The sequence below is a fragment of the Antennarius striatus genome, chromosome 7, assembly GCF_040054535.1.
Source record: "Antennarius striatus isolate MH-2024 chromosome 7, ASM4005453v1, whole genome shotgun sequence".
In the NCBI taxonomy this organism is placed as follows: Eukaryota; Metazoa; Chordata; class Actinopteri; order Lophiiformes; family Antennariidae; genus Antennarius; species Antennarius striatus.
In genome coordinates, this window is record NC_090782.1 from 3217724 (window position 1) to 3244233 (window position 26510).

General features: G+C 40.3%; 1 protein-coding gene across 1 annotated transcript; it reads left to right on the top strand.

The window, feature by feature from the left end:
* The first annotated feature begins 721 nt into the window (after positions 1–721).
* lrrc40 (leucine rich repeat containing 40) lies at positions 722–24920 on the top strand. Its single transcript, XM_068320402.1, has 15 exons — positions 722–926; positions 6213–6394; positions 7535–7608; positions 7769–7898; positions 8000–8123; positions 12557–12696; positions 13908–14080; positions 16581–16671; positions 18828–18873; positions 20462–20564; positions 21395–21502; positions 21582–21692; positions 22917–22994; positions 23770–23955; positions 24695–24920. The coding sequence occupies exons 1-15, from the start codon at positions 782–784 to the stop codon at positions 24798–24800; spliced, it is 1797 nt and encodes a 598-aa protein (XP_068176503.1). The 5' UTR covers positions 722–781; the 3' UTR covers positions 24801–24920.
* Positions 24921–26510: the final 1590 nt, after the last annotated feature.

Sequence of the window (26510 nt, forward strand, 5' to 3'; positions counted from 1 at the left end):
CGTTGTTTGGAATAAAATTTGTCTCATCAATAAATATACAACTCTTAACCAAGTTAAAATACCAAAGATGGTTTTGTTCAGAGAAAAACCCTAACAACAGTATAGCAAACACACGGATCAACCATGACTGACAGCTTGCATCAGGTGGAAGGGCCAGGTAGAAATTTAGGGTTAGGTAAAGAAAACATGCCAGGGAGGAGATTATGTTTACTGATGCAGTTACCATGGTGATTCACTGTAATTATTTCTGGAATGGATATAACAGATTACCTCATGTCATTTACTCAAAGTTTTCATGGAACCTGGAACACGCCCAAGGTCTTTGTAGAGGATTAAATGAAAGGTCGTGACGGAGGTTTTCGCAGTAGAACAGGATTTCCTCCCGTTTGTACCAATAAAAACACGTTGATTTAAAAAGAGGGAGGGTGTGTCGATGTGGGGAGCGCTCAGATCACGTGACTTAAAATAACCTTCACAATAAAGTCAGTCATGTGTTTTTAATCTGCCGCCAGTCGGTCGATGTCTCGATTGAATATTTGCGTGCTTTTTATTCCAAACCATGGATAAAACGAGCCTTTTCACGTCAAATTTGCGCGTATTTAGAGAAGAGGCTTGTCAAGGAATCGGTTCTTTACGTTACGGGGACATATTAACTGCTGGTCACTTATTTTGAAAGATTCCGGATATAGATGTTGTGACGTCATAACTAGCGGTCGGAAGACGGTCCGTTTGGAAATAAACACAACTCATCGCCGGTAAGACTCGTTCGAACAACTAAACCATGTCTCGGTTCAGGCGAGCCGGTAAGGTGGACTCTCTGGCGGGCTTCAGGACGGAACCCACGGGGCCGAGCGTCCCTTCCGGTCTGCTGAAGGCGGCAAGACAGTCTGGACATCTCAACCTGTCCGGTCGAGGACTGACAGAAGGTCTGTTTCCACCCATCTTCATCAGTCAGTCCCTGGAATAACCAGCAACAGGGGACGTTAGTGGCGTGGGGACGTGGGTCGCTGGCTCTGACTTTTAACTTAATGTGTTACTAAAGTATCCAGGAGGGCTAAGTGATCAAACAAAACAGTATTGACAAATATACATTTTCCTATTACGGTTTTGCAATCTGTGTACAGTAACTCTCAAACTCAGTGAGAAAAAACTTCCATAAAATCCCTACACAGGGAAAAAAAAAAGATAAAACCTTTTGATAACCAAAGATGATGAATCCCTCGATGTCTACAGAACAACAGAGAACATCAACACAGAGTCTCACTGAATGAACTTTGGTCCTGGAGCGTGATTGAAGACGTCTACACCGGTCGAGTCCAAGAACCACATTGTAATCCAGGTCACGTTCACGGTCACTCCAGGAATCAATTAAAAGACTCAAAAATATTATAACATCAAATACAGTAAATACATTAGAAACATATTTTTATTATATTTTGAAGAATTATTCCTTGTTTTAGTGAATGGTGATAAAATATGTGACCATAACAAAAACATGACAGTGCTTCTTGACAGGATTGCAGGCAAAGGAAAGAGATTAATTCCATCTATTCAATTTTGAATTGACCATTTTTCTCATAGCAGTCTCCGGCTGCTCTAAATGTAATGTAATTTTTACTTAGTGATGGGAATTCCGGCTGTCTTTAGAGAACCGACTCTTTCCGCTCGGCTCACTAAAAAGAGCTGGTTCTTTTCGCTCCCAAATGGCTCTTCAGATTTTTTTTTAAATTTAATATATTACAGATTAAATAAAATTATAATGTAAAATTGTGCACAAAATGAATAATGTAAAAATACTGCATTATACTTTTTAATTATGTATGTTTATTATATAAATATGTTTTTATTTTTCACTCTAAAGTGCACTTTTAACGAATTTAAACTTTTAACTTTTTTATAAAAAACAAATTTAAAGTCAAGCAACACATAATCCCTTAAAAACATGCAACACAACAAAATATAAAATAAAAGTATTTACTCTTAAGTGCTACAATGAATAAACTAAAACTAATATACACCATTTTGTAGTCTTCAATAAAGTGACATGTAACAGACAAGAAGGATGTTGTTCGGGATGTCCAGCTGTCAGTTGTTAGACACACTGTTGTGGCTTTATTAACCCTTTTTTGCAGTGACGCACGTTCTCTGTCATACAGGCCTGGGATGATTTTTTGAGAGGGTTTTCCTGCTTCAAATGGACTACACTGGGTTGAGTGCATGCCAATACTTTCTGAAACCTTTGTCCTCCTCAACTGGAAATGGTTGAAAATCAAGTGCAATCATTTCAGCCAGTTCCTCGTCAATGTTTTTCTGTCTTGCTGGGGTCAAAGACTTCTGCAAAAAGTGTTTCATAGAGATCTGGGTTGTTGATTTAGGTGGCTGTGGTGGTGTACTGCATGATCTGGGCTTGCGCTAGCCATTCGCCACTTCGCCAAAGGCGAAGTAAATTCCAGATTGGCTACAAGGTTTTTAGACTGTGTAGCTATAGTGGCGTTCTTATTTTTACGGAAAAAAGGCTAAAACTTAAAACTTTGTCGCTCGCTGGCGGTGCTCGCTATTTCCGCTAGCGAGCGCCGCTAATGCCGCTATTTCCGCTAGTGAGCGGCGCTAGGTCGCTATTTCCGCATGCCGACGGAAATAGCCGAACTGACCTGAACGCTCCCGATCATTAAGTATGCACTTGGGTCATGACCTCCTCTCGTCCAATGAAAAACAAAAATATTGTTTTATAACAAGCTGAAACCGCAAATTTGTGTACAACAAGGTGAGGACGATCGATCAAAAGAATCCAATGTTTTATGGAAGAGTTTGTGCTAAAGTCCTCATGAATAAACAGATGGTGAATGCTGAGAGGGGGAGGAGTGGTGACAGACCGATCAGAAGGTAAATGAAAGATATTATCAATACTTGTTTGTAGTCTTAGACTTTTGTTCCCTTTGACCGACAGGAATAACCAGCAATGCATGTAAATATGTATTTACTTCGCTTGCTATTTTTCATGCCTTTTTAAATTGAAATGAAAAATCATGTTGTTGAATTAAAAAAATAAAATAAACTAGGGCAAATAAAATAAGTTTTAGCCTTTTTCCGTAAAAATAAGAACGCCTTTGTGGCTACACAGTCTAAAAACCTTGTAGCCAATCTGGAATTTACTTCGCCTATGGCGAAGTGGCAAATGGCTAGCGCAAGCCCAGACACATATTGACCAATCACGTGCGGCTTCATGAGAAAAAAGAGCGGCTCCCCCAATCAGGAGTCGGCTTCCGTCGTTCACTTCAAAGAGCTGGCTCTCAGAGCCGTTACGTTCACGACTGACACATCACTATTACTTATTCCGAAAAACCTTTGATGAATTCTGCGTATCCTGTACAATCATACATGCCAGGGTATGAAAAGTGGAGATGCCACTATCCTTATCAATATCTACCTATCATTTTCTGAATATTAACGGTGAATGATGTGCTGTGAAATGTTTTGTTGATAAAATATGAATCCCATCACATGCATCGATTCAGCAGTCTTCACTGAAACAGATGCTGTGTGCATTGAAGCGGGAGTCCTAACAATTTTATTGTTTATTGAAATCTAACACAGAGACGAATACAATTTTAATTATTGATGTATTTTTCTTTGACACCTTTTTAGCTGTGCAGGAGAGGGGATAGTTTTCCAGGTCTTAACTTGAATAATCTGTGATGTAGCTTCAATTATTGTGTTCTTTGTTTGCGCCTGACATGTTTGTTATTCTTTGCTTGAATTAGAGCTCCACTGCCTCCCCTAACCTTCACTGCCCACCGCCCATTTCTGTTGGCATTGCTTTGCTTCAGCAGAGTCCTGAAGTTGAAGCCCCCCACTTCTTCACAGAGCACTGCTCACTATTCTATTCTAATTTGTTTTATTCAGTGTGTTCCATAACTGAATTTCACCGCAAGAGTTACTGATGGACAGATAGAGATCCCTTAACCTTTAGAGATCCCTTAGATATTAAATACAGTAGTACCTCAAGATACAAGTACAATCCGTTCCGTGACTGTAAGTCACACATTTCCCCTTTAAAATAGCTATAATCAATTAATCAATCCATGTCTTGTAAAAAAATCCCAAGACCCACTGTTTTATGAAAAAAAAAAACTTTTTATCAACTAATAGACATGCAGGCTTTACCTGTGGGTATTTAATTATATGCAGTAATCCGTCTTTACTCATGGTTAATGCATTCAAGGACCGCCCGCAAAAAAAACTAAATTCTGCGATATAGCAACAACTATTTATCATTTACTGTAATTTAAATGTTTATGAACCCTCCACATACTGATATTAAACCACCTTATATCTGTATTACCTATTCCCACACAAAAGTGCTTTATAGACTGTTTAAAGCACTCATGTATTAAAGAAAAGTCAGCCAAAAGAATGCGAGTACGGTATCACGTGACTACCTTTTAAAAATCCACGATGTAGTGAAGCCGTGCATCTTAAAGTGTAAATAAGCGAGGGATTACTGTATAAGTAAGCAGTGTTCTCGTTTTTGTGCGTCATTGCATCTTCGACACACATTTTTTGACAGGGACGCACAATCGTCAAACAGCATGCATCCCTGGTGCACAAGCTTTAAATGCACTTCCATTCAACAAAAATATTCACAATTTTTCCATTTCTCCACTATAATTTCCATCCCGGAAATTGCCATTATCAAGAGACTACCCTGCGTGATTCTGCCTTATTCAAATCGACAAAACGGCAACACGACGTCTGCTCATTTTACACGCTGCAGTGAGAGCGAGGAGTTAGTCAGACCCTTCAGAGCAACCCTAAGTGTCCTGTTAGGTTTTCCTTTAAAGCGCTTTGAAATGTCTACTGATCTGATAAAGCGCTATACTAATAAAGGTTGATTGTTTGATTATCACAATGCCTCCGAAAAAGATGCAAAGGTTACAGAAAAAGCAAGTGACAATGAGTGCTTTCTTACATAAAAAAAGAATCAAAAGTGAATGAAGAAAAAGAGACAGATAGTACTGACAGATGTTACTGAAATGTGTGTGGAGAAGGCTCTGCAGTGTCTACAGGAGAAGATATGAATTGAAGGAAAAGAAAACTATGGAGTGAAAAAATAAAAAGTGAAAAAAAACTATTACAGTACATCATTCTTTATTTCTAAAATTGTTTAACATTTTGATAAAACTAATATATAATTACACTTTACTATTTTCTTTTTATTGAAACAGTTATGATGTTATTAATAAAACATTAAAATTAACAGTTTGTTTAGTTTTTATATTGTACTATTGGCAGAACATAATCCTTGCATACGCTTCTACATTCTGTTACTACTTTTGGGATGCTTCAAACTTCACGTTGGGATGCACAACTTTTTCTTGAAGCGCTTGCTGGGCTGCACTACTTTCTTGGTAAAATGAACTCTGATTAAGTATGGATAGAAGTGCAAACTTCATGAGAACACATGAGCTACGTCTTTACAAGAACGAGATCCGGTCTCAGCTGATGTTGTTTCCATTTGTCAACACGCAGGAAAGAACGAGATGGGGTCTCATCTCATGTATCCATTTGCCAACTAGTGGTGGTGTCATGAAGCACGGCTTGTATCTTGAATTTTGGCTCGTATGTCAAACAAAAATATGGACAGAGCGACGGCTCACATCTCAAATAACTTGTATGTCAAGCAGCTCATATCTCGAGGTACTACTCTATATCTGTAACCTGAGAATAAAACCATGAGTACAATTTAAATGGAACATTTCAGTATCCGATCGCTGTGTAAGTGACAACACAAACTTCTGTTGATGATGCTGTTCCTTCTTTGGATGAAACAGACAATATTTGTGGCTGGTATTTCTCCGCTGGTTGTTATTAATGGTCCTTTTAACAGTGTCTACATCAGTTTTTTCTAATATTTGTCCAGTTATAAATTCGGTCAAGCATTCATTAACAGTTTATCCAGCTGACCGCTGGTTCATGTGCTCTAACAGGAGCAATGTTGATTATTACCTGTTGCAAAGAAACATATTCATGCTAAACGATCAGTCTGAATTTAATAGAAAATAATTGATTTATATATAAATGAAAACAGCTAAAAGAAATTTTGGCCTCCTCAACTTGACCGCGGTTTGTCATTGTATCAAGTGGGGCACAAAAGACCTTGCAAATTGTGTGCATTTTGTTGTGTAATTGTGTATTGTCTGTCTTTGTCTCAGTCCCTCAGAACGTGTATCGTCTGAATATTGACACACCAGAAGAAGCCCAGCAGAATATTTCTTTCGGACAAACAGACACTTGGTGGGACCAGATTGACCTCACTAAACTTCTCCTATCATCTAATCAGCTGACACATCTGTCTGACGACATCAGACTGTTGTCTGGACTCACTACACTCGATGTAAGTAAGTCCAACTCAGTAACCTAGGTGTAGCAACCACTTGTGTCTGTCTTCACTTTTACTTTGAGTTTACTTTAGTTCTTTGCTAGATCGCGGAATTCAGTATTAGTGTGTGGTTCCTGGAACGCATTAACCGCAAGTAACAAGGGCTCACTATATATGTATAGTGTGTACAGGCCTGTAACACAAACACACACACAAGGGGCCTGTAGGTATGCAGTTGAGGGGCAGGCAGAGTGGCGGGCTGCTCCTGCGATCTAATGAGCAGCTTATAAAGGGGATGGCAGCTCACCTCGCCAATGCTCGGGAGGTGAGGTGACACCTCCCTCTGGCCAGGTCACACTCTGAATTCTTCTTGCCCGACATGGGTCTTGAACCGTCGACCCTCCGGTTCCCAGCCCAAGACTTTGTGGACGAAGCTACTGCTGCCCCAAAAAATACAGTTTCTCACGATTGGCGTCACCTATGTATGCAAGTCAAGGCTCAGTGAGCTGACCAAACCAATTTTTTGTTCCAGTAATTAGTTCTAAAGGCATTCAAATCAATAAAACAACAAGGATGCCCAAATTCAAACACCTACCTACTTTTGTTTATATAATTGAACAATGAAAAACTACATTGTGCAAATGTCAAACTCTAGATATGTCCGACTCTAGAGACTGATTTTCAATCAATGATCAGAAGTTATTGGTTGTACTTGAGTGACGTGCTGTATATCTGCAATTGATATTTTTATTGGGAAGAAATGAACATTAACAAATAACATTGTGCCTAGTGAAAAATTAAGTGTATTTACAGTATAATTACAATTGATATGAGTCAAAGTTATGTTGGTTTGGATTTATTACTAGTCCCAAAGCATGTGTTAATGTTAAAAGGTTAACATGACTACCGATAAAGTAAAAGAGCTTGTCATGGGAACATTATTTTCTGGTGATCTAGTCAGATTTTTGTTCAAGCTGTGTTTAAATACCAGGGTCACACCCTTTGAACAGCCCTCATTTTATGTGTGGCAAATTTTAGATAGAGCTGTATTTAGGTAGATATTGATAAGGTTTGGTTTTCATGAGACATCGGTATTGTTGATGGTGTAATTTTCACTGTGTTTTTTCACTTAAAATGCTTATTTTGCTCCGGCAGCTCCATGACAACCAGCTGAAGTGTCTGCCCAGTGCCCTGGGAGAACTGCAGGAGCTCCAGCAACTGAGACTCAGGTGCGCGTGCGCACGCACACACATATGCATACACACACACACACACACACGAATATTAAATACATGATGGCTGATAGGTGTGTGTGTGTGTGTGTGTGTGTGTGTGTGTGTGTGTGTGTGTGTGTGTGTGTGTGTGTGTGTGTGTCTGTCCATGGTTTAGTCATAACCAGCTTACATCACTGCCAGTGGAGATGTGGAGGCTGAAGAACCTTCACAGCCTCTCATTACAGGAGAACCTGCTAGAGGTCCTACCAGAGGAACTGGGGCAGCTTGAAAATGTGACGGAGCTGGTAATTACACATGCTGTTTGTGTGTTACAGTTTCATGATGTTCTTTCTGTTGTGTTCTGTGATTGGCTTATGGAAGTGTTCTGTCCTGTGCCTTGGTTAAGGACTTGTCCAACAACCATCTGAAGGACCTGCCCTCCAGCCTGGGTCAACTCACCAGTTTGCAAAAACTGAATGTGTGTTACAACAAGCTCAGCCATCTCCCTGACAGTCTGGCCCAGCTCAAAAGTAAGACCAGTTGTGCTGTTTGTATGACTTTTATCGAATTACAATTTCTTACGTTGACATATGTTGAATATCAAATTTCAACTGCAGAAGGAATGAGGCTTATATCAGAGTGACACCTTTATTTCTCAATAACTTCTCTTTAATTTTCTTGACATTTCATGTGGTTCTGTGTGTTGAGTTTGCAAATTTGTAGATACAAGTTCACCCACAATCAACAAGCCAAAAACAAAGAGAGAAAAAAGGATAATTAGAGATAGAGAGATGGGGAGGACAGGTAGAGAGATGTGGGGGGAGGTTGGCAGAGATATATCTATTCACCTTATTAAAATTATAAACATGAAAGCTACAGTATTACTGATCAGGTACAGGTGAATCATCCATGTGTAATTGTAGATCACTAGAGGGATTCGTTTTCCTCCGGCTTTATTGCAGAAAGGGAAACTCATCTTTCAATACGACAAAACACACATAAAATGTTTTACATTTTTCCCTTTGGCACTCCGTAAATCCTCATGTTGTTCCATCGTGTTGTTGGTTGGGCTTTTCCCAATAAACAAATTTCCATCTCCATGTTCTCTTTTATTACTGCCATAGGACTCAATACAGGAAAGTTATGATCTATGATACTGGTCCTGGTCAGAAGAAGTGCAGTAGCATTCTGGGTCAAAGGGAGAATGTTCAGAGACTTACTGGGATGGCCTGATGATTAGAATTACAATAACCCAATGTGGACGTAGCAAATGAATGGATTCATTTTCCTGCTGTTAGTAAGGAACAGGAGTTTATGGGGTGAGTAGCAGAGCTTTGGGTATGGTTCCTCCATAGGCTACTGAGGCTTCTGTTTGTTAAATGAATAAACTGATAAAAAGCCAATATATCTTGTTTCTTTACATTTCAATCATCCAAACAGCCAGTAAGAGTGAGTGGCAGAAGAAACTGTTTGACTTGGCAGAAAAGATTGGTCATATTTTTCATGGGCACAACCCAGATACTGAGCTCTGCTGCTCACCACAAAAATGTTTATTTCTCACTAGTATGGGACCATTTAAAAGGGGAATAAACAGGCTTCCCAGCAATATAATTTTTATTTCCTAGAAGCATTGTTACAACAAAGAATCTACCAAACACAGATTAGTTCCTCCTGCTCCTGTAAAGTAATTTCCTTTCCAACAACTGGTCCCTAACCCAGTCAAGGCATTCTGTGGGGGCTGAAGAGAAATAAAATGACATCTTCTTAAGAGTTTTCAGATGTTTGACTGTTATCTCACACAATACAGTGGTATTAACATATTGCCATTTACAAGCAAACCTTGGTTTTCGAACGCTTTGGACAACGAACAAATCAGAATTCGACCAAAAAATTCGAAATTTTTTTGTCTTGGAAGTCGAACAAAATTTGGAAGTAGAACATGAAACAAACGCAGTAACATCCATCCTCCTTCTCCTCTTCCTCTCCAACATTCATGCTCACTCACCTGAACACAGGCACATTATGCATTGCGCACTCAATAGAACAAGCGTATTATATTTACATGTAACCACTTCCGGGTACAACAGGAAGTCCCAAAATTGAAAGTTGAAAAAAGGTACTTTTCTAGCGTCTTGGAACGGATTAAGACCATTTACATTATTTGTAATTGGAAAAATGTATTTGGAATTCGAGCAAATCGGTATTCGAATAGCCTTCCGGAACGAATTGTGGTCGGAAACCGAGGTTTGCCTGTATTGGTGAGTGGGAACATTTCAAGATTGCCACTTTCCACATGCTGCTGCCAGAGGTGCACTTTTGAAAGGAATCAATTTATTTTATCTGTACTTGTAAGCAGGTTTTTATTTCGGCCTTGCATTCGTGTGTTCAGTTCATTCAGATGACTTAAAATATCTGCCAGGTATGTCAGCCTTGCACACCACTCGTCACTTGCAATAAGCTTTGCGAAATCAGACGTCTCATTTGTCAGAAACAAGTCCCTCTTGCAGCTCATATACACGGGCCAGCACCTTGCCGCGCGACAACCATTGGACCTCCGTATGAAACAGAAAGGCTTTATGCTCTGCTTCTGGTGGAGCCAGTGCCACCTACTGATATGGAGGAGTACTACATGATGACTTTGCCAGTCACTAAGCCGCACGGGCACAGAAATTGGATAATTTCCCACGGCACACCGTGGGAAATTATCCAATGTAATCCAATCCAATCCAATGTGGATTGGATCCAATGTGGATTGGATCCAATCCAATGTGGATTGGATCCAATCCAATCCAATGCACAGTGTTTGAAGAACACTGGTCTGTAGCAAATTTGTATAACTCGAGGCCCAGGGGCCAAATATGGCCCGCCACATCATTTTATGTGGTCTGTGAGAGCATAAAAGGTGGGTGCCTAAAAATAAATAGGTCAAAAGCGTGCTTTGACATGAAACTACATTTCCCTCAATGCAGTAATTAAGCCCATTTTAACTGAAAAAAATGTTTTGAACAAAGTTAATGTTCTAACTTGTGTTTGATGTTATTTTTCTTTATTCATTTGGATAGTTTGATCCTTGATTGATGGAGGTCTGTGGGTTTCATAACCTGACAAAAAGATTTATGTTAGAACAACAGGCAAACATATTACCTCTGTGTAGCTGTCATGTTTATAACTTGAATAAGAAATAAATTCATAGTTATTTAACATTAAGGAGTAGTTACATTTATTTTACATTACATTGAGTTAGATTAGTTACATCTATTATTTACTGGCCCTTGGAGAACAGCCATTATGCTGATGTCGCCTTTAGTGAAAATGAGTTTGACACCCCTGGTCTGTAGTCAAATCCAGCACTAAGTTCTAATTAGATGCATTCATGAGTCCCTCATATGATGTGCAGTATTTTCCGCACTATAAGGCGCACTGGACTATAAGGCGCACCCTCAATAATTTGTTTTATAATTTATTTCATATATAAGGTGCACCGGATTATAAGGCGCACACAATAAAAAATAAAATGTATTTGATAAACTGCAGTGGCTGTAGTTGCGCAATCCGTCCACTAGATAGAGCCGCGCTGCTCAGGCAGTCATGATTGCATTCATGACTTCCTGACTACCTTTGAATGGCCCCTATTTTTATTTCAATGAAGCCATTCTGAACCTCATCAAGGAAACCTGATCACTTGATCCCTTTGCCATCTTAGAAAGAAGTCAACACGCATATTAAAAAACCTGACATTAAAAACTGGTTAAATTCATTACGAGTGCAGTCAGTGCGAACAGAGCGGATTATTTCCTGATCTGAAGTTCGAAGCATATATTTAAGCTCCGACGTTCGTCTTCGTTTATTAATTAAATATTGTTTCGATCGATCGGTAGTCCAGTCGGAGGTGAGCTGCAGCTATTTGCTGCTGTGTGTCCTAAACAATTTTTTAACTAGTTTTTAATGTCAGGCTGCTAATTTACTGTCAAATGTGACGCTGTTTTACTCCTGGAACTGACTTTAACGTCGGTGTCTCACCGCCGTGAATCTCACAGCACGTCGCTGCAGACAGAATACACAAGCCTGAATGCGCCCCTCCGCCGCCCGCCCAGAGCTATCAACTACTTTTGTAAATCAATGCAGCACACCTGTTGACACCTTTGTCTAGCAGTGACTCTGCTCTTGAAATTTCAGAAAAGGCTGGAAGTTCAGCTTTGAGGGTCTTTCATTCACCTTTATGCCAGTTTCTCCGTGTGTTTCCACAGACTAATAGAATGGACCGTCACTAGATTCCAGATGACAGCACAATGGCATTTTTAAGACCAATTAAGTTTAAATTGGGTTATTTCCAACGCCAAATAGTTAGTAAATACTGAGATCAGTCAGTCAAACTTAATTAATAGAATTGTTGAAAGTTACGTATGTTTTGCTGTAATCACCGGTGCTCCTACAGTCTGCTCTACCGTCTGAGAGCAGCTCAGTCAGAGCCGGGACTTCGGTGACGCCCCTTGACTACCGTTGTTAGGGGGCGTGGGCCCGAGTGCCTTGTGAGGGGGCTCCTCTGGTGGCGGAATGCGGCATGACTGGCGGCCAGACTGCCGGCTTTTTTTCAGCGATTATGTTTTTAACCAATATTAATATGAATATTAATCCATATATAAAACGCACCAGATTATATGGCGCACTACAGGTTTATGAGAAAATTTTATGCTTTTAGGTGCGCCTTATAGTGCAGAAAATACGATAATTAGGTCATTTGTAAATTTGATCGGCGCTATATCTGCTATGATGAGCTCCAAAGCCTCCTACTGTATCTGTGTTTATGGAATGTGGTGAGACTCCGGGCCCTGCTATGTAATTTAACATGCATTTTGTTTAAAGCATACTTGGGCTTGAAACGGTACATTATTTGTTTCTGAGAAGAACAGAACAGATCACCTGTTGGTCAGCTATTTTAGGCCCAACTTTTTTTCTTTGCCAGACGTTAAGGTGATGGACTGCAGCAATAACCAGTTGACTGACTTGCCTACTAACCTCTCAGAGATGGTGGCCATGGAGCAGCTGTACCTCAGACACAACAAGCTTCACTCCCTCCCAAAGCTTCCTGCACCCATGCTCAAGGTAACCATTGCGACATGAATTTTCCAAGGTGTATAGTATTCCCTTGCTTATTCGTGCTTCAAGATGAGTGGCTTACTATCGCGGAATTTTAAAATTATCCTTCCATCAATTATCTGTCACCGCTTTATCCGCTGTCAGAGGTAACGGGCAGCTGGAGCCTATTCCAGCTGGCTTAGGGCATGAGGCAGGGCAAACTCCGGGCGCAACGCCAGGGCATCGCGGAGCCACACAGAGACAGACAACCACGCACACACACACACACACTCACTCCTATGGTCAATTTGAGACCAGTCAATCAACCTGAAGCACATGTTTTTGGAGGTGGGAGGAAGCCGGACAGAATCCACGCAGACAGTGAGAGAACATGCAAACTCTGCACAGAGCGGGACGCACACCTGGAACTGCTTTTAAAATTATATATATACAGTATATATTTTTCCATTTTATTTATGATCTGATTTATTTACGTATTAAAAGAAAGACGCTTTATTGCTCATTATACGATTGTACAACGAAATTACAAGGTCAGATGGAGATTTATATATCTGATTCTGAACAATGTTTTGTTTTGGAAAAGTACCAGTTCTCTCCTCCATTTTTGAAGTCACTCTTGATGCTTGTCGAGATGCTTGCCTCGATCATGTGACTACCTTCTTAAAGGGGACAGAAAAGTTGTAAATGTCCTGAATGAAGCTATACTATATGAGAACTCACACAAGATCCAGAAAGGAGAACAACACAGTGAGGACCAAAGAGAAGGAGAGCAGGCTGATTCCGTACGTATCTGGAGTGTCTAAAAAAACTGAGGAGGATCTTCAACAAACACCAGAGCCCTGCGTTCCTCAAACCGAACAACACCCTCAGAGAAAGATGGCCACCCAAAAGACCCCACACCACACAGCCAGAAGAGCAACCTGGTAAATGCAATTTAATGCAGCGAGGACAGTTCAGATTTCTACATAGGGGGAAACTGAACAACCACTCAACAAACGCATGGCTCAACACAGAAGAGCCAAACCACATGTCATGATTAAGTTTGTGTTGATCATGTACATCATTGTGTGTGTGTGTGTGTGTGTGTGTGTGTGTGTGTGTGTGTGTGTGTGTGTGTGTGTGTGTGTGTGTGTGTGTGTGTGTGTGTGTGTGTGTGTGTGTGTGTGTGTGTGTGTGTGTGTGTGTGTGTGTGTGTGTGTGTGTGTGTGTGTGTGTAGGACATGTACCTTGGGAACAACCGCATTGAGGCCCTGGACACTGAACATCTGGCCTGTCTGAAAGTCATCTCTGTTCTAGAACTGCGAGACAATAAGATCAAGAGGCTTCCTGAAGAGATCACCTTGCTGACGACGCTCACACGCCTTGATCTCACCAACAATGACATTGCTACGTATGTTACTGGCTTCACTTATGTACACATTCAGTCTAATTTCTAATTTGAGTGGTTTCCATTCTATAAGGTCACTCTAATCCTAACCCATTTTGTCCGGAGTGGGAGTACTATCTTGCATCTTTGAATATATATATTTTTTTACCAATCTTAGTTTTGGGGTTTGCACAAAAAGGTGACCATGAAGATCAGTTATATTCTCCATAACACATGTCCAAAGCAATATGTAGTATTTTACACTGACTAGATTACAGGTAGTCATCAAGCTACAAACACAATTGGTTCACAGAGGTTGTTTGTAAGTTGAATTGTTCATAAGTCTTATTATTTATTTATTTCAATCTATAATCACAATTTGAGGTAATTTTAATGTAATTTCTATAAAGTACTATTTCCTAAGACTGTAGTACTGTAATGTAACATACCTTTAGACTCCGACACACAGATCGGTAGCGGTTTTGTTTTGGATTATAGGGGCGGCAGTGGCTCTGCAGTAGAGCGGGTCCAATGATCACAAGATTGTCGGTTCGATTCCCGCTTTGGCCCGGTCACTTTGGAGCTTCCCCCCATTCTACCCCCCCCCCCACCACCACCACCACCACCACCACTGCATGCCTACAGGCCCCTTATGTGGGTGCGTTACAAGCCTATACACACTAATATGCATGCATTTGAACTAACAAAGTGTGATCCAGAGTCATCTTCTCCTTTCAGCTTTTCCCTTCAGGGCTCGCCACAGTGAATCAATTGCCTCCATCTAACCCTGTTTCCTGCACCCTCTTCTCTCACACCAACTACCTTCATGTCCTCTTTCACTACATCCATAAACCTCCTCTTTGGTCTTCCTCTAGGCCTCCTGCCTGGCAGTTTAAAACTCAGCATCCTTCTACCAACATATTCACTATCTCTCCTCTGGACATGTCCAAACCATCTCAGTCTGGCCTCTCTGACTTTATCTCCAAAACCTCTAACATGTGCTGTCCCTCTGATGTACTCATTCCTGATCCTATCCATCCTGGTCACTCCCAAAGAGAACCTCAGCATCTTCATCTCTGCTACCTCCAGCTCTGTCTCCTGTCTTTTCCTCAGTGACACTGTCTCTAGACCAAACAACATCGCTGGTCTCACCACAGTTTTGTACACCTTTCCTTTCATTCTAGCTGAAACTCTTCTATCACACCTGATACTTTTCTCCACCCGTTCCATCCTGCCTGTACACGCTTCTTCACCTCTTTTCCACACTCTCAATTGCTCTGGACTGTTGACCCTAAGTACTTGAAATCCTCCACCTTCTTGATCTCCTCTCCCTGCAACACTCTTCCTTTTTCAGCTTCCACCATTTCGTCCTCTGCTCTGTCTTTGTCCCCTTCATCTTCCTCACCACAAGACTCAGCCCACACACCACCATCCTATACTGTTTGGCTACACTCTCACCTACCACTACTTTCCAGTCACTGATCTCCTTCAGATAACACCATCTACACAAGATGTAGTCTACCTGTGTGCGCCTACCTCCACTCTTATAGGTCACTCTATGTTCCTGCCTCTTCTGGAAGAAAGTATTCACTACAGCCATTTCCATCCTTTTTGCAAAGTCAACTACCATCTGTCCTTCTGCGTTCCTCTCCTGGATACCAAACCTGCCCATCACCTCCTCATCACCTCTGTTTCCTGCACCAACATATCCATTAAAGTCTGCACCAATGACAACTCTCTCACTTCTACATATGCTCTGCATCACTTCATCAAAGTCCAACCAGAATTTCTCCTTCTTCTCCAGCTCACATCCTACCTGTGGAGCATACCCACTAACAACACTGAACATCACACCTTCGATTTCCAGCTTCAGACTCATCACTCTATCTGACTCTTTTTATCTCTAGGACAGGCATCACCAAATGGCGGACAGTGGTCCGGATCCGAACCGCGTGATGGTTCTGTCTGGACCCGTGACCACTCCATGATAAATTCACAAAATCCAACAAAACTAACAAAAAACAAAATTCTTTGAAGAGTGTCTTTGTGCAGTGTAAAAGCGATGCTCATGGATGCCAGTGATGCTCACGGAGACCCGTGCAAGAACAAGAGGTGGAGAGTGTTAGAGATGCGCAAACATAGCGACACTGCTCGGTTGGGTTTGTGGCAGAATGAGGAACTACTGTATTCGGATATGATGGCGCACGTTTGTTTGTATCAACAGATGTTTGTAAGTCAGATGTTGGTATGTTGAGGACTAGCTGTATCTGTCATATACTGATATATGTGTTTTGCAATGACAAACATGTGAAGTCACAATAAACATGGTTGTATGTGATTCACCAATCTGCCGACTAAACAGCAGCTCACTGAAGTCCATGTGAGCAAAAAAATGCAACATAGACCAGGTTTCTTGTTCTGACAGTGGTAGACTGTGTGTGTTGAAGGTTAGTACAGACCAGCTGATGGAGTCTCCAATTGAGGATGAAGGGTGTTTATGTGAATGGATGTATGTGTGTGTCAGTCTTCCAGCATCTCTCTGCCTGCTGCCCAATCTGAAGGCGTTATTTCTGGAGGGAAACCCTTTGAGAGGGATCAGAAGAGACCTGCTCGCGGTAAGTCAACTACGGGGACACTCCCCCAGACTACACTCAGTCACAGCAGTTTGGACCTGGAGAGGATGCACAGTGGTAGTTCATGCAAATACACACTGATATTACAGTGAATCATAATGGGTTAAATCCACACAAATGTTTTTCAGTGCTTTCCTCTTTGTGTAGTTTAATTTCTGCAGTGAAAAAAAAAAATCTGGAATCAGATGTGGGAAGGTTTTAGTCAGAACTCTTTGCTCAACCTGCTAATGTGGGTCAAAAAGGATTCCCAAAAGTCCTTGTTCTGATGAATCCAATTTATAAGAACAATTTAATCCACCAGTGAAACAAAGACAGAAGTATTCCAAGTCTAGGTGTTTATTCCACAAACAAACAGGTCTGCACAGGGCGGGACGCGAACCCAGAACCGCCTTGCTGTGCGGCGACAGCGCTACCCACTGACAGCGTGGGTTCTCTCCGGGTTCTCCCACTTCCTGCCACCTCCAAAAATTAACTGGTCTCAAATTGATTGCAGGTGTGCGTGTGTTTGTCCGCGTCTCTGTGTGGCACGTCCCAGCCAGCTGGGCTAGGCTCTAGCTCCCTGCGACAGTGGGCGAAGCAGTTAAGAAAAGGGATGAAACAGGTCCTAACCTCCATGAGTGTACCCTGGGGTAAACTGTCTATGTCCCTTTGTGCTCTTCTTTTTTAAACCATAAGGTCCGTGGGCAGCAACCGCCCTTGCTATCTCCACAGCCCAATATGTTGATTTCTGGCACCCCATATGAGCATATCTCAAGGCCATCGCCTTGAAATATGATCATACAGAGTTGCAGACCAGCCTGAACCTGTCATCCTCTGATTGACTATGGCCACCTGTGGGCTTGTGTCTGCATGCTTATCCCTACTATGTCCAGCTAGAGGAAGGTCTTTAGTTCAGGGAGTTTTCTACAACAGTAACTGGACTCGTACAAAGAAAGTCATGAATATCAGCCCAGTATTCAAAAAAATGAAAATTACATCTTTAAGAAGGATCATAACAACCAGTAGACGGCAGCAAGATGCCATTGTAGGGTCTAGTCTTCCTCATCAAACAGAAGAAACATCTGTTAGATTTTTTTTTAAATTTAGTTGTTGTGATTGAATGTTGTAACATTTCCTGTCTATAGAAGAATACACTTTAATGATCTACTTGGGAAAATTATCTTTTTCACTCTTTTTATTATATATATTGCATATTACATGCATAATAGTACACAGTTCATGTAGAATTAGTTTCATCATCAGGTTTCAGATGTAATAAAATGACAGTTTGACTAAATAACTTGTTCAACATGTTCAGAGGCATTGTGTTGAAGTTAATGCTAGTAAAACTTTTAAGCCAACATCATTCATCTTACCATCCATTATTTTTATTATTTATTTCTGTCTTGTAAGGCGCAGTGGGTAGCGTTGTTACCGCAAAGCAAGGCGGTTCCGGGTCCACGTCCCGCTCTTTGCAGAGTTTGCGTGTTCTCCCCGTGTCTGTGTGGGATCTCTCCGGGTTCTCCAGTTTCCTACCACCTCCAAAAATATGCGCTTCAGGTTAATTTGCCAATCCCAAATTGACCGTAGGTTTGAGGGTGTGTGTGCGTGGCTGTCTGCATCTCTGTGTAGCTCTGGCGTCACGCTTTGAGTTTCTCCCGCCTCACATCGTGAGCCAGCTGGGATAGGCTCCAGACCCCCGTGATCCAGCCGTAAAGCGGAACAGAAAATGGATGGATGGAGTTCTGTGTTGTCAGCATTGTACAATGAAATTTGATGTACAGTACTTACAGGAGTTCCTGATCTCTTTGCTGTTGCTCATTATTCAGTCCAGATGCCCTTTTTCCACCAAATTTGACGCTGACTGAATAAAGTGAGCCAATGTCAATCACTCTGTATCCATAAATTGCACCAAGTGCTTTTTATGATGAAGCACTATACAAATAAAGGTTGATTGATTGACTGATGATAGTGATATGATAGTGGCAATACTGTACAGCTTAAAGATGCAATGCACCACAAAGGCAAACATCTACCACCATTCTTGTCATGGATGTGTTTGAGAATGTTGTATTTATGTGAAGTCATCTGATAGGGTTCATGTAATACACATTCCTGTTAATATTCTAACAGCTTCCACTGTTGTTTTTCCCCGGCAGAAAGGAACTAACGAACTTCTGAAGTACTTCAGAGGAAGACTTAAAGGTACCATCACGTTTGTAGTGACTTGAGATTGTTTTGTGACAATGCTAACTGTTTACTCAGTTAGCATTGTCACAAAGAAACACCTCTCCATTTCCTTGTAAACAATTAGGTTTTTCTGATTAAAATTCAGCAAACAGACAAAAAGTATATTGGTTTTGTGTCAGTGTGGTGGTGAATTGCAGTTGGTGATCAGGGCTGTTGGATCGTGCAGGAGGAAACAACTGCTCATCCCCAGTTCAAGACACCAGTTCAGCTTTTTTGTGAAGTAAAGGCCTAGCTTTTGTGTTTTTGTGACTTTTTCATTCATTTTTGTACTTTCGTATAATTTAGGGGGTTTGGGGTTGTTGTTTTTTACAATGCTGGAACAGATTAAATTTATTTAATTATTTTAAATGGGAAAATGTTATTTGACTTTTGAGCTCAGTTACAGAACAGATTAAACTTGTACCTTGAGGTACTACTGTATAAAATGATCTCAGACACAACCATGGACCCAGAAGCGCATCCAGACAATCTTTCAAACATTTAAGCTAAGAATCATAATAATCATCAAGCCCATTCAGAAGTGTGGGTTTTCAAATATATACAGTATGTATTTTCAAAACTTGTTTCTTGTAAGAAAGGATGCATAGCTAATATGACTAAACACTTTCACCTTTATCATATATATATCAGATATACAGTATCATATAAAATCTGAGGACTCCATGATCAACAACACTTCCATTGGTAAACAAATGAACATACGTAGCAAAAGATGATCAACACAAGCATTTGGCAGAACTAGTCTCATTATGATTGAGATAACTCATGAATTACAAAGTATTTCGCACGCATTTGTATTTCACTTATTATAATTGCTGGAGATCACACCTTCAGAGTTGTTTTATTGTTGGAATCTCAGTCATTAAATTGTATTTATGTACAATGACACATTTCCTGCAAATTCTCTTCTTCTTTAACCTACACTGTACAAAGCAGTGAGGGTAGGGTACCCACGTCCAACCTGCTATGCCAGTAACGCTGGTCTGCTTCATCAGCCTGGCTGACCTCGTCCTATTTGATTAAGTGAATATTAAATAACGTTTAATGACAAGACACTGCACTCCTTTGAAATAGGGGTTAACTTCTTGAGTTGATACCGTGAATACATCCAAACCTTAGTGACACGGCAATAACTATATGAGTAAACATAGTGCAGACGTTTCCATCAGTCTGCCCCAGGACAGCTGTGACTACAAATGTATTTTAACATCATCATGTATGAATGAGGAATGAATGAATAATGGTTCCACTGTAAAAGTGACTGAGTGCCTCGAAAAGCGCTAAATAAATATAACCTATTATTATTACTGTTTATCTAAAAAATATTAATTATTTAGTATTAAATCCTAATGTTCAATATTATTGAGTCATTTTTTTCTACTGAGCATTACACTCAATACATGCTAAATTGATTTAAAGCATTCTACAGCACCAGCCAGTGTTCACACAGGTTCTAACGGTTGAGTGAGCTGGAGATCGAACCACCAACCTTCTGACAGGAGGACATCTGCTCTTATCTCTACGTCTGTACTTCTGTTTGCAGAGGAGCCTGAGGAAGCGGATGCTGGACCCACAGCCATGACATTACCCAGCCAGGCCAGGGTCAACGTCCACCATGTTCAGACTCTCAAGTTGCTACAATTCAGGTTAACAGCACGCGTCTGATCCTTCCATTCATCGTAATTTGTCATTATATATTTCATGACATAATAGATTGTAAATGAACTGTCTAGTGTGACTGCCCACTCAATCTTAAAGGTTCCACCAATCACTCAGGGTCCAGGACATTCTTGAGATGTTTTAGACCACTGACCTTAGATGACCATTCCACTTTTCTTAGTGACAACAGCACGTTATTGAGCTACCGTCTTGGTCCCATCACATACAAGTGTATAAGGACAGTTTTAAAGCTGGTATGGTGTTGTTCCATTACATATTCCTCAACCAAATTGGTTTCAGAACACTGTCTGATTATTTTGTAAATGAACACCAACAAGAGAATACAGTCTGTCCCCCAGTTTGACATAGAGCATAGTTGAGCCTGAAGAGGAAGAGATCACATGCCATACATGACCCGTCTATGATCCATCCATCATTTATTGATCCATCTGTGTAATCATCCAGTGATCCATCGTTCGTCTCATTTAAAGTTCAAATGATTTTATAACACAATGCTGTAAGTATAGAAATGTGTGTTCCTTTATAAACTGTTTGAGGATTATCCACTTAGCGCTTATCACAATATTAAGACATTTCAGTTGCGCTGTCTTCTATTATGACAATTTTGTGTTTCTAGATTGAGTCACCAATCAATAGTGATTATATATGTGATTGCAGTCCTAGAATGAGACTCATACAAAACTGTATGAGCTTAATATCCATATTGATTGGCTTCCTTAAAGAAGTAATTTTATAATTTGTCTTATAGTTTTAGACTCGAACCTTTGGTTAACCTGGTTTTTTTTTCTGTATTTAGTGAGAGACAGGCTACAGATATTCCGGATGAGCTGTTCGACGCTTCAACAAATCAAGGTGTTACCACTGTTGACTTCAGCAAGAATGAGCTCACATCCATACCTTCCAGGTACACACACAGCCTCAGTGGTGCTGATGACATCAGATAACATCAGTATTGTTTTTTTGAACATGTATTGTCTGTGCAGACTGCTGGAACTGCAGTCATCCGTGTCAGATATCAATTTGGCCTTCAACAGACTGAGCTGTTGTTCTCCCAACATCGGGTGCTTACAGCATCTGACACACATCGACTTCAGGTATACACACATTCTTGCTTAATTTTTATAACTGTCAGTTGAATTAAACATGAATAAATCAAACCATTTTGTCCAATCAGTAGTACTTTCGTAGTGTAAGACAGTAGAAGATGTCTTGACAAAGTAGCTTTTAAGTACATTTTATGGAAAGGAAACACTAATATCCTGAAGCTATTTGGTAAAATACTAATAATGTATTGTAGGCTCTTAAATAGTGTACGTAGAAATCCATCTACTATACTGGTTTTCTCCCATTTTTGTAGTTGACCTAAGATTCCTCAGAAACACTGCTAGAAGATGGCACATTAGTACATTGAGGTACAAAATGCTCGACATAGTAAGAAGTTATTTGAGATACAAGCCATCACTCTGTCCATACATTTGTTCAACATACCTGCAAAAATACGAGATACAAGCCGTGCTTCGGGACACCAGCAGTAGTTGGCGGATGGATACAACATCAGAAAAGAGCAGATCTCATTCTTTCCTACATTGGCGGATGAATACAACATCAGCTGAGACCAGATCTCATTCCTGTTGGTGGAGGGAAGACGTAGCTCATGTGTTGTCTTGACTTTTTTTGTTTCTTTTCCTACTCAAGTATGTGTTTGTAATTTATATATTATTAATTAGCCACGGGTAATGTCTGCATGTCTATTGGTTGTTAAAAATATGTTGTTGTTTTTTATAATTTTATAATAATTTGTGATTTTTTAATAATTTTACATGGCTGGAACAAATGAAAATGATTGTAGTTGTTTTAAATGGGGAAATGTTTGACTTTAAAGCTCAGTCACGGAACGGTTTCAACTCGTATCTGGAGCTACTACTGTATCTGGATATCCATCAGATTTACAGCAGCTTAAAGCAGCCAGCAGCTCTCTACATACAACTGGGCCATCCTTGTAATTTACTTTTTACTTTATACTCTAACAGAATACATTTAAGTTTGAGTTAATGCTATAATTGAGTATTTTTTGTCAGTTAATACTTTTGATCCCCGATAACACATCTGCCAGAATCAGATTCTGATGTGTGTGTTCATCTCAGTCAGCTGCTCTTCACACACAGGCTGTCAAATAGAATGTGTGAAGTGTTTCTGTCATGTTTAAACTGAAATATGTAGACACAGGATAGTTGAAGTTGAAAGAGAGAAAGCCTTGAACACACAAATAATTTCATGAAGAGGAAGGTGTTCTTCATTTTTCCATTGTTTCCTTTCAGGAATAACCAACTAAGTGATTTACCATCTGAAATAAAGAACTTAAAGAAACTACGCTCCATTATCCTCAAGTACAACAGGTAACTCACTGCTTGTGGACCAGTTATACCGGTGAAGAGTAACACAATGAAGAATAATAAAATGAACAAAAGATTAGAACAAAAGTTAGAATACCGTTTTCCAGCTCCCAGACCAAAGGTTTGCAGAGGGAAGAAACCCCGTTTGCTGAGTAGAGCCATGTTTTAGTACATCCCGCAAAGGGGTGACGTATTGTAATTGTTAGTGTTTGTGTGTTCGTCCAAGTATCTTCACAACCATTGCAGATAGAAAGATGAAAGAAAAATAGCATTACTCAGTCGGCAAAGGAGATGAAAACGAGATTACCTTGACCTTGAGAAAACTAGTCAAGGTCAAAGTTCAACTTATGTACACTTTTTTGCACATATCTCAGGAACCGGATAAGATAGAAAGACGAAACAAAAGGCATTATATTCAGGGAGGCAAGGGGATGAAAATTAGATCACAACCTTGACCTTGAAAAACTAGGTCAAGGTCAAATTTTCACTTTAATACCTTTTTAGGTACACATCTCTGAAACCTGATGAGATATAATAACAAAACAAAAAGCATCATTTTCAGGAAGCCAGAAGCAAAAAATGTGATGATGACCCTCACCTTTGGAAAACAAGGTCAATGTCATACTCGATAGTACAATATAGAATTCATTGCTGTGACCGTTATGAAAGTAGGTCAGGGTAAAATTTTGAATTCAGGGGTGTTGCAGGATGTTGCAGTCTCTGACTGCCTTGTTGAGCATTACAGTTGTCCTCTGACAGTGTAACTGTCTCAATACAGGTTCAAGTCCTTCCCTGAAGTCCTCTATCAAGTAGTTTCTTTGGAGACGGTGTTGCTTGGTAACAACCAAGTGAATGAGATTGACCCAGGTCGTTTGGTGCAGTTGGTTCATCTTTCAACTCTGGATCTGTCCAACAACGACCTACTGAAAGTTCCCTCTGAACTCGGCCTGTGCAGCAGCCTCAGGTACACATGTACGGATTTCCCAGAAGTAACATGAGACGCTGTCTCCAGTGTTCATGATGATGCTGGGGCGCAACAGAATTGCATGTGGTCTGTGCATTGTACACAAAGTCGTATTCATATCATGAGATGTAATCCACTTCAATGTTTACTCATACCTAGCATGAACAGTCATGGTTTGATCTGATTGGTTTACAATGACAGAAAACCAGGCTTAAATTAATATTAATTGTGAAATCTGTGTGACACATGCTAGACGTTATTATATCCCACGAAGAGGTGATGTAGTTGTCAGTGTTTGTGTGTTGGTCCGTCCATCTGTCTTCACAACCGTTGCAGATAAAGATGAAAGAAAAAGCACATTACTTGGGTGGCAAAGGGGATAAAAATGAGATAATGACCTTGAGAAAACTAGGTCAAGGTTAATTTCAACTTTTGTACATTTTTTTGAACATATCTCAGCAGATAAGATAGAAAGACGAAACAAAAGGTGTTGTATTCAGGGAGGCACAGGGATGAAAATTAGATCACAACCTTGACCTTAAAAACCTATGATGAGGTCAAATTTTCACTTTTATATAATTTTAGGTACACATCTCTGAAACCTGAATAGATATAATCACAAACAAAAAGCAACATTTTCAAGAAGCCAGAGGCACAAAAATGTATAGGTCAAGGTAAAATCTTGAATTCAGTGTCGCGGGATGTTGTAGTCTCTGACTGCCTTGTTCTCTTTCTGCAGGTGTCTCAGTCTGGATGGAAATCCTTTTCGCACACCCAGAGCAGCCATTGTGGCCAAAGGAACGGACGCCATTTTGGAGTATCTCCGCAGCCGCATCCCTACATGACCCCTGTCCTCAGCTGAGACCAGACTACACCTTGACCAACACTGAATGTTGAGTTTCAATCAGATGGAGATGAACTGGTTTTTAATTCTTAAGTAACTGTCTTGATGGATACATTAAAAACACGATTTAAAAAATATTCATACTGTTTGGGCCTTTGTGTCTCCGAAATTGTGTTTGCTGTAACTTGTTTGAAGTTTATCTAAGTCTTCATCCTCTGTAAGATTTGTGTGTGTGTGTGTGTGTGTGTGTGTGTGTGTGTGTGTGTGTGTGTGTGTGTGTGTGTGTGTGTGTGTGTGTGTGTGTGTGTGTGTGTGTGTGTGTGTGTGTGTGTGTGTGTGTGTGTGTGTTTGAAGGGTGTAGTATCTTCAGCTCTTTAACATTCATGCCAAGCAAGAAGTCCTTACTCATTATGAGCTGTAAGCATTCACCCCATCGCTGGCACGATAGTGGAACGGATACTGGGAGCAATTTGAGGTTGTGTGTGTTTCCCAAGGTCAATTAACATGTAGGAGCTGAGCAGTGACTTAAGTGTTTCAGCATTATTAATGTTTACATGTAAATGTGAACTATATTGACCTTTTTGTATATACTGTAAACTCCCACATCAGACAGAAGAAGCTGAGTTATTAGTTGTGCGATAGTAAATTGACTTGTGTCATCGTGGTAGTTTCTAATGTTTTTTTCACTTTTTAATCAAAAAGTTACATTTTATTTGAAACATTTCCAAACTTGAATGACTTTAGCTGGCACTAAGAACCTATAGACAGTGCACACTCCAAATGCCTCCAAGAAACATTACTCTGTCAATAACAGGAGTTCAACAAGGTAAAAGTTAAAGCAGCAAAGAAAAATAATGGACTTAAAAGGAAAAATTAAGGATCTGGAGAGACATTATGCTGAAAAGGCTCAGAAGATACCCCACTTGGACTGACAGGAAGCCAACTTGATGCTGTAATCAGCTTGAAAAGACACACTCCCCGAAAAGTTTTAGTGACAGCGAGAAACAGTGAAGCAAATTCCTATATTTTTGCTGAGACTGAAATCATTTGGATTTGACATCAAAAGAAGAATATGAGACAGAAGGTCAACATCTGAACTTCTATGTCCAGGTATTTACATTTTGATCTGATGCACAATTTAGAAAATAGCATGTTTTCTTTTAACCCACCCTTTTTTCATGTAAACAAGATTATTGGAACGTAGCACAATGGGCAGCACCTTGGCACATTCAGATGCCTCACAACAAGACGGTTCTGAGTTTGATTCCTTTCTGTTCTCCCCGTGTCTTCATGAGTTTACTTCCGGTTCTCTTGTTTCTTCCCACCTCAGTTCACCTCAGCATGCAGCTGTGCTGCCGTCACATCTGGGGTATACCCCAGGTGTCCCTCTAAGCCTGCCAGGACAGGGTCCAGCAACACCTCTGACCAACAAAGCAGAAAAGCGGCTGAAGAAGAGACGATTACAGTTGTCTGGAAATGAATGGATAGATGGATGAATTATGTGTGTTGTGTGGCCCAGCTATGTTCTATTACATTAGTCACACAAACACTAAACAACACTAAATGTCTATGCTCAATTTCAGATTTGGTGTCTGCCTGCGCAGACTCCCTTTAAAGTTAAATGTGTCATCAAACATCAGTTAACTTTTATTCATATAGCGCTTAATAACATCAGCAGACATTTCAAAGTGCTTTAACAGACAGAAAAACC

Bases quoted from the DNA above. Each gene is read 5' to 3' on its own strand.
- lrrc40 (XM_068320402.1), top strand. From the start codon at position 782: ATGTCTCGGTTCAGGCGAGCCGGTAAGGTGGACTCTCTGGCGGGCTTC. The intron at 927-6,212 runs GTCTGTTTCCAC...TCTTTGTCTCAG, and splicing joins CGGTCGAGGACTGACAGAAG to TCCCTCAGAACGTGTATCGT. The intron at 21,503-21,581 runs GTACACACACAG...TTGTCTGTGCAG, and splicing joins CTCACATCCATACCTTCCAG to ACTGCTGGAACTGCAGTCAT.